At 42.5% G+C, this 8946-nt stretch overlaps 1 protein-coding gene across 1 annotated transcript in view; it reads right to left on the reverse strand.

Moving 5' to 3' along the window:
* Positions 1-8560, reverse strand: part of dlc1 (DLC1 Rho GTPase activating protein) — a 75411-nt gene extending 66851 nt beyond the window's left edge. The window contains exons 1-4 of the mRNA XM_076728057.1: positions 8446-8560; positions 5656-7657; positions 1951-2085; positions 1506-1619 (exon numbers count right to left, since the gene is read on the reverse strand). Of these exons, the coding sequence (XP_076584172.1) occupies positions 1506-1619; positions 1951-2085; positions 5656-7593 (2187 nt within the window). The 5' untranslated portion in view covers positions 7594-7657; positions 8446-8560. The remainder of the gene's footprint in view (positions 1-1505; positions 1620-1950; positions 2086-5655; positions 7658-8445) is intronic.
* Positions 8561-8946: the final 386 nt, after the last annotated feature.

Consider the following 8946-nt stretch of genomic DNA (forward strand, 5'->3'; position numbering starts at 1 on the left):
GGCGTCACAACACATTGAGTGTGAAAGGACTCAATAGTCCCCTACTACTAGTAACCAGTGAGAAACCCCTTCATGAAGTCATCATCTCTTTGGCCTCAATCAATCACACCACGGGGCCTCCACTGTAAAAAAGCCTCCTATTAGGCACAGTGAAAGCACTGTTTACTCAAGCTTAGTGAGTAACCTTGGGTTACTGCAGGAATGGAGGTTGTGGAAACAGTTGGCCACAGACATAACACATCACACCTCACAGAGTATGTTGTTCTTTGACCCTCCAATTAACCGTCACATGTGAGTGAAATAAAGCAAAAAGAGTTGTGACATGCAACAATAAAAAAAAGCAATAATTCAGGAATGTCAGACGCCCTTTTCATCGAGGATTTCTGACGTTTCCACAGGTCGCACTGTTTTGTTCCAGCTAGATAAGAGGACTGTTTTGCAAAAGAAACATCCTGTTCGGCATTTAGGGTTATCCCATTGTGCATCACTACATCATGAGATAGAATTGTCTCAGAGCAGTTCATATTTTACTTCTATTCAAATGATTGCTTGTAAAAGCTTGCTTGAGTGCTCAGTCTTCTGACTACTGGCCTTGTTCACTTTGACCTCGTTCTGATGGCAACAGCAAAGCAAGGCTGACAAAGTCATTAAGTGAGCAAGCAAGGGGTTTGAAGACACACGTCTCACTTGAAGCGTGTCCCCCTACCCCTCTTTCCCCCCTGGCCTGACTTTTCACCTCCAGTCCCCTCTTCTGACCCTTTTGTTGGGGAGAAGCAGTCTAGATCTTTGGAACTGGCTAATTATAGAGCTTTAACGTCCGCTTGGCTAAGCCCTAAGTACTGGGGGACATTCCTACAATTGGGAGAATCACTTCAAGTGTGTGTGTGTGTGTGTGTGTGTGTGTGTGTGTGTGTGTGTGTGTCCTCTGTGTTTGCTGTTTTTATTCAAACTTTTGCACAGCTATTTCACAAGAGAAAAAAAGTTGGTTTTATTGGACATATAAAAGCTGTTTTACAGTAGCTCCATGCTCTAAAAACAATGCACATCATTTGAAATGTTTTAATCATGGGCAATCAAGAGAAACCAGAAACCTATAAAATGGCCACAACTATGCACAAGTGATGTTTCCAGTCTTAAAATCATCATTAAAGTTTATAATTCCTATAATTGCTCAGGAAATTTCTGTGATTGTTTGAAAAACTGTAAATGTTGTTAGAATAGTATTCATACCTTCAAAATGGAGACAGACAAACCTGCCGATTTCAGTTTAGAAAAACAGCACAAATGAAAAGCAAAGGAAGCCAAAAAGGAAGTGAAGACCAATGGTGAAGCATGATAGTGGTAAATAGTGTGTGTGTGTGTGTGTGTGTGTGTGTGTGTGTGTATGTGTGTGTGTCTAAGATATTGATATATGGGTATGCAAATGCTTACTTTGCAGATGTGTCACCTCATGACCTGCTGATTACGGTTGATACTGACACTGATATGATGCAGAGCTGACTTACCCCACTCTTAGGTTTTGCTCCAAGGGCTGCTGCAGATCCTGAGGAGGAGACAGCAGCAACCTGTGCATGTGGAGGGTTTTGTGATGCTGCTGGCACAGATCCTAAATCAAACTCCTGCACAGGTAAAAGACAAAGATGGCAATGTAGGTGTTACATTGCTGTGCATTGAGAAGTGTTTTTCTCTATTTCAGTGTGTCTTCAAAAGGTGATCAACAGCATAAATTTATAAATGCAAAGGTCACAACACAGTTCATCAGCAGAGGACTGATGCCCAGTGTCTACAGACATTGCTATGCCTCATACCGGCCACTAGGGGACATATAAGATTATAGCAGTGGAGGGAAGACATGAATGCCATTCATTCACAGCAGCTTTAAATAAACAGTTGCTGCAGTTGCAGGAGAACCTTCAGCCAAATCCAGCAAGGTAACATTCAGGTGTGTACCAGGAGTTGCCGTCGATGGAGGGTCGGGGTGCTGTCCATGGAAGAGGTGGCACTGAGGGCATTTTCAATTTCCTGGTCCAACTGGTCCAGCTTCATCAGCAGTAACACCATTGAGTCCAGACGAGCATGCTCACGCTGAATAAAGACACAAATCAGAGAAAAAACAGAGATCACCATAGCACTGAGCTCACATTCAAGGAGCTCTATTCTGTAAACAACAATGGTCTTCCTTCTTTCCCCGCTCCTTACCTCTCTTTCCTCTTCCTTTTGAACTCTTTAGAACTCTTATCCTGACACTTTCACCCTCTGCTCTTCTACATCCTTCTCCCTTCTGCACTTAAAATAGTCTTGGTTGTTGCCTCTTTCCACATACCCTGTGCATTTAATGTTTCTAAATTTTGTATAATCTCGGGTCCATTTCTAATCATATGACCTCAAAACTTAAAATATTTTCCCTGTAGTCCTCTAAGCTGCAACGTTCAATTAGCCCGTCTAACATTGTGATAACAGGTCACACACTGACCTCAGGTGGTGTGTCTCCAGTAAGACAAGCTAAATGACATACAATCCAGCCCACCTTCACTCTCCACCTACCACTCTGTCCTTGGTTGCTATCCCTTAATCCTGTTTTGTTTGAGGCAATATAAGCCCTTGTCTCAAATTCAAAAACTTGTAAAATCCCTTTCTGGAGTTCTTAACACAGTATGCTTTCATTTCCCTCTGCCTCTGTCTTTTATCCTGGCTCCGGGTGTGGCTCTCTGTCTGAGCTTCTCTGCAAAGAAGAACCCCAAGAAATTGCATCACACAGCTGGCTCATTAGTCCCAAACAAACCTTATTACAATCTCTGCTAACAGACCCTGTTAAATACTTTATGAGGGTGAGCTCATGGGACACAGCCACTGTGATTGTATGTCTGTACAAAGTTATAGAGGCATGTTGACATGTTGAATGTGAGAGTAGTTTTCATGTTTCATGTTCATAATGTGATACATTCGAGAGAAATGTTACTGGGTTATGTAGGATTAAGCGAGTGCTTTGTACAAATCATAAACATATCCTGTGAAGTGGTAAATGTGGCTCGATCTTGCTTTAGTCAAGTTTACAATGGGTGTGTTGTGATGACAAGATTCAGAGCTGAGCTGTGACTAATGCTAATGTGTGTGAGGTCGACAGGCTTATGGACCCTAGATAGAACCTGCATCGTGATAAACAAGCTACAGCTCCAACCCTGTGCCTGGCTCCCATCCCTAATAACGTCTTATGATTTGCGCTTACATTTATTTTCCATTTAGTGCCTCATTAGCCTGTCAAAAGCAGTTCCTATTGGGTTTGCTGGAGCAAACAGGCATCGTGGGCCATGTGTCTCATGGAAACGTGTCTCACACTGACGCATTCATTGGGACTCGTGGCAGCGAACATCGTTACGTTCTTTCTCCTCGGCAAAGTATCACAATGAAACATTGTGTCGCGGTAAAACAATGACATCTTTACGAGGCCTCGCTGAATGAACAAAAGCATCTGGCTCGAGATGGCAATAACAACCACAAAACAGCAGAGTAAAAAACAAGTGCAGTGCAATGTCAGGCGCCTCAGAGGCAAACTTTTTTAGGGGGCATTCTGGTGGTTTGGGTGTTCTCAGAAGGTTTCTTTTCTCTCTTTCCCATCTTTTGAGGTTTCTGTCACATTCCTCTCGACTTCCTGTTTTTTTGAGATGGGAGACAGTTCCCACACTGTTTGAAATCTTAGATCCCTCCCTCCCCTTTCCTCTTTTTCAAATACCCTCTTACACCCGGTGGTCTGTATCCCATTTCTCAAACCTGTCCTGTTCCTGAGCTGTCTCAAACATAGTGTGCAGACGATTATGCATCAAAACACTGCATATACACTTTTTTAATGTAGGTGTCTCATTCATAAAGTGACCAAAAGACAAACATTTGATTAATATACAAGGACAGAAGGGCAGACAAAGAGACAGGGGGAGCTTTGAGACAATGATGTTGCCAAGTCGTCTGCTGTAAGATAAACGACTGTTGAGCCAGTTTGGCCCTGAGGTCAGAATAAAGCCTTGTTGCTAAAACAAATAAACACAAAGCCCAATATCAGGTTAATCTGAAGCCATTATGCAAACTAGATGGCTTCATTTTGCGAACTGAATCTGCAACAACACGGTTCACTGGGGACATAACCATTAGTTAGTATAATATCTTTTCAGAGATAATTCCAGGTTGCTGTCGCTGTTGTCCAATCAGATATAATAACATCAGTTCAGTCCCTTTAATTTACTCACGAGCTTCCTCTGTGTTTTCTTAATGCTGAATACAGCACGTTACCTTTCTTGGGGGCAATTTTTACTGCTTTTTCTGTTCTTATGACCTTCCCTAAAGCACAATTTCTTAGTAAACTGGCTTCATACAGCATGTAAATACACCTCATGTGAAAACACTGAGGCGCAGTCAAAGAGGAGGCAAGCCATCACCATATGGTGGATGGATTGCCTCGTGTCTTCCACTTTTATGGCTGAACTTTTTTTGAGTTCCAGGGGCCAGTTTTGGATATTTAATCCAAAGGTTTAAAGTCATCCTAAAATTTAAACTGGAGCCAGTGGTAATAAATGCGGCACTGGTTTTCCATGTCCCTCCACTGGACTGTGATCTCTCACTTTTGGCAGCTGATGGGTTGACGTCAACATTGGTCATGACTAAGAGGGCCACCAAAGTTTCTACGCAAACACAGAATCTATGTTGAAATAACGAACCAGTCCTGCAATAATAATTTGTGTTGGAAATTTCTGGGATCACACAACTCGACCAGTGTCAATGTATGATTCATGAAGCAAGCAATGTGACTGGTTGCATACATTACTCACTCAGCATCGTAGTTGGGTTTTCATAAGTGACAAAACTAAAATTAGATATGGATTAGACATATTATATTATTGAAAGTCATTGTTTTTCTATCCAGCCTAATTTTTAACACCAATACATTAAACCTGTATGAAGATACAACCGTGAAAACAACTCAAGTAAAGGATTTTCATATTAAACTCTGTGAGAGTTGCTGCTTGCAAGCGGGTGATCGTCTTCAACAAGAACGGATCACAAGATTTTACTTTCTACAATATGGTACTTGTCTAAACAACATGCCTGCTTAATGCGCTATGCATTGTACATAATGGATTTCTTGTTGTCATTCCAAAAAGTCCAACACTGCAACTACTAGTAGTGAATAAACACCATGCCAGTTCTCAGGTCATTGCTTTGTTCGAACAAGTTTTCAGCATATTACTGTACGTAATGAGCATGCTGGCCAGCACAGTGTAAATAGTACAACATACAGTATTTGCTGGAGAAACCAGTTTCATCCTTTCACCCTGGAGATTACATGAGCTTCCAACCCCCTCTGTGTTCATAGTCTCCATGCCCTTATAGGACCTTGTTTTGCAACGAGCGGTTGAGAAAGAGTAAAACATTTCACAGATCCCCCCACTCACAGATCTGTAAGCATGTGAGAGTGAAGTCATTGTTTTCCAAGAGGCTTGCCAGAGTGTGGGACAAAAATTATTTGTAGGCCGTATATGCCCAGTATACGTCAGTTCAACCTGAAAAAGAACTTAATTTCAAGGTGCTGAAGACAATATTAATTCAAAGTAATATCTCTTGTGATCGACTGCACCTCTTCCACATGTATTCCAAATGTAACCTTACCTTTCTCATGCGCACTTTGACCGTGTTGTCCTCTTTCTGATCTCCAGGTTCATTCGCTCCATCTAAAACTGGGCCGGCAAGTTGTGTGTCACCGTAAATAATCGTGTGTGCGGCCTCATCTGTCTCCGCCATACTAGAGACTGCTGCTGCTGGTCTGCGGTGTTCCCTCTGACCATCTGCCACCTCAGGGGCAGGTGACTCACTGAAGTAACAACCAGAGACCTCTTGGTTGCCATAGAGTCCCTCTGGTGAGAGCTTGTCGTAGACCTCTGCAGAGCATGGTGGCAGGATTTCGGTGTGCTGTTCAGTAGCTGCATGTTTATCAACCATGAGGAAGTGCTGAACATCTGGATTTTGGGTGAAATTGGAGTTCTTTTGAGGATCCAGTACAGGGGTGTCATCTGGCTCAACGTGGCTAACTTCTGGGATAGTGTCCAGTTTTGAACAGCTATTTTCCAACTGCTGAGCTACAGTTTGATCTTCACAACAAACCAACTCTTTGGACACTGAGCTTTCATCTGTGTTTTCCGTTGGTTGACTTACGGATGTCGTCGTTTCCAGATACTGGTCTGCACACTGAGTAATGCTCGTCTGTATGGGGTTTTGTTCTGAATATCCTGTATGCAGTTTTTCAACTGTCAAAGAGCAAAACTGACCTTTGAAACAATTATCAGATGATGTGATTGGCCCATACCTGACTTCTGTGGCCTCCTCGCTGCTTTCTGCTTGTGCTCTTTCCTCTCCCTGAGGCCCGTTCATCGCTGTCATTTCAACATTAGGCTGTTCCAACAATGTCTGGTAGGATATTTCACAACCACAAGCCTGATCCAACACCCCAGTGCAGTCGTGATTATCCTGCCCTCCTCCTCGAGTGTCTCTTGAGTGATGTTTAAGTCCTGTATTTTCATTTAGAGTTTCTGGGCCATTTAATCCATCCAGCTTGTCAGCAGAATCTGTGCTCCAGCTTTCTCTTACTCCTTTGTCACATACTTCTTCAACCACTAAAGTCACAACTGGTTCCACAGTTTTCTTAGCCTGTGACATCACATCACCACTCTCCATCATATTAACTGATCTGTGCAGCACATCAACAGGTAAGGTTATGCTTGCATCAGCACAGCTGAAGGTGGAAATCGTCTCTTCCTCTACTTGTGGGAGGTCAGCTTGAGGTTCCAGTTCAGCAGCAGAGGACTGGTCTAGTGTGACCTCAGAGATTTCAGGAGGTCTGCAGTAACCCTCTGTATGGCTCTCCTTTGTTTCCTGATGATTTGGAAGTTTGCCAGGCAGTTCACCAGCAGATTCAGACAGTGGAGGCCCATTGTTTGTAGAGATAGAGATGCATTGTTGCTTTTCATGAGAGATATGCTGACTTTTAAAGACATTATCGTCACTGCAGATGTCGTGACTCGTGCTACTCTCTGTGCCAACGTCACCTTCACCATTGATAGTTTTCTCATTGCTGCTGTCAGTTGCACAAGAAGTATTTGCAATAGACATCCCACTGTTTAAGGAAGAGTGAGACTCTCCAGAATTCCTAATGTTTGTGGTTTGGAGATGCTCTGATTCAGAGGCCCTTTGGGAAAAATCAGCATCCACCAACTCATAAGGGCCATGAACTGACTCCTCCTCCAAATCCAGAGGAACTTTTGCATTGCTTTCCATTAGCTTCAACTCTTCTGATTCAGTTTCATCATTCATGACAGAAGGTGTCACTTCTCGTGTCTGAGCCAGGACCTCTGTGGGCAGTTGGTGGGAGCCCTCTGGCATGGAGGCACACCTTGTCCGTCGACCTTGTTTGGAAGCCCCTGCTCCCAACCAAGGTCCCTCGCTGTCCACCCCATGACAGCAGACCAGATCCAGATCATCGTAGCTGTACTGTAATCCTGAAGCATGAGTCACGTGCTCCTCCCAACTTCTTTTCCGTATGGCAACTGGCATGGTGGACAGCCAGTGCTATCCCATACAGCTGCTTTTGACGCCAGCTGGAAATGGAGAACGAGATCTGCTGCAATCAAGAGGAGACATGGGGATAAGAAACTCCAGTGTTCCCAAGAGTTTACAGTAACTGAATGTGCAGATCACAATAATGTTTCACTCTTCAAGTAAACAGCTAGGGAGTAGTGAGTGGAAGTTCAAGAGGGGTGCAATTATATTGCAGTCACAATTTCCTGGAAAGTATAAACTCTGCTGGATCTGTACAAGATGACAGGATTCCCAGTTATGCTAATCAAACATTGAAAACTGATATATTTTTCAAGCAGAGCTGTGCCAAATTTCACATTAAAGCATGCATTGAATGTATTTGATCTGGAATGGCATTGTTTGCCTGAAGTGTTAAGAAGCTTCCAGGTATAAACTCAACGAAGCTGCCTGGATTCTAAAATATCAAGATAAACATCAAATGTAGATGCCCCTCGTTTACTTCTAACATCTTTATATGATTAAGTGTAACCAAAACAGTTTGTCATTTACACCACAAATACTCTGGTTTGTAAAATTCAGGGTGTTGTTTAACTGTCATCTGTATCTACCCATGCACTACCACAAGCCAACATTATCATAATACACACTGTCAAACCAAACTATACTGCTCTGTTTTTTATTCCTGTCATTTTAGGTCAGAATGTACAGGAGTAAAAGAACACAGAGATACAAAAAGAAGGATATACTCAATTCAAGAAGACAGAAAAGTCAGCTGAGCAGCTTCTTACCAAACACATATAAATGTTACTTGAGCAGTAAAATCTCTGTCAAAACTTATGACAAGTGTTTTTATCTCCATGTTTTCACCTTTTGTTTCCTCAGGAGAAGAGCTGGATGGTACCAACTGCCATCTGCACCCTCTTGCATGAACTTGCACCTGGTTATCAGTCAAGTACGGAAGGCTAGAAAAAAATGTCCGAAAGCGGTGGCTTCTTCTTGGCCTTCAACCAACAGCAAAACAGACACCTCAATACATTTCAGGTGTTTTAATTTCCTTTTTGTAAATTCTCCAGTGATGAAACATTTTTTTTACAATATAAAGAAGTATCTGTTCATATAGTAATTAAACACCAGGTGATAATCCAACAAATAGATTAGAAATCCAGTATTTGGTGGGAGTGCAGTGATCCAGAGATTTTTCACAAGTTGCCTTTTCATTCATACACCGAAAGGAATACGTCCACGCTTGAGAAATATGAATCCATCTCTTTCCAAGGAACTTGACATACGTTGCATTTTATAAGCAGTCCTTAGTCTCAGTTTCTGCAAGCCATTTTCTGGACTCCAGTCAGCTTCTCCACTGTAAAA

Source organism: Chaetodon auriga, chromosome 4, assembly GCF_051107435.1.
Source record: "Chaetodon auriga isolate fChaAug3 chromosome 4, fChaAug3.hap1, whole genome shotgun sequence".
Taxonomy (NCBI): Eukaryota; Metazoa; Chordata; class Actinopteri; order Chaetodontiformes; family Chaetodontidae; genus Chaetodon; species Chaetodon auriga.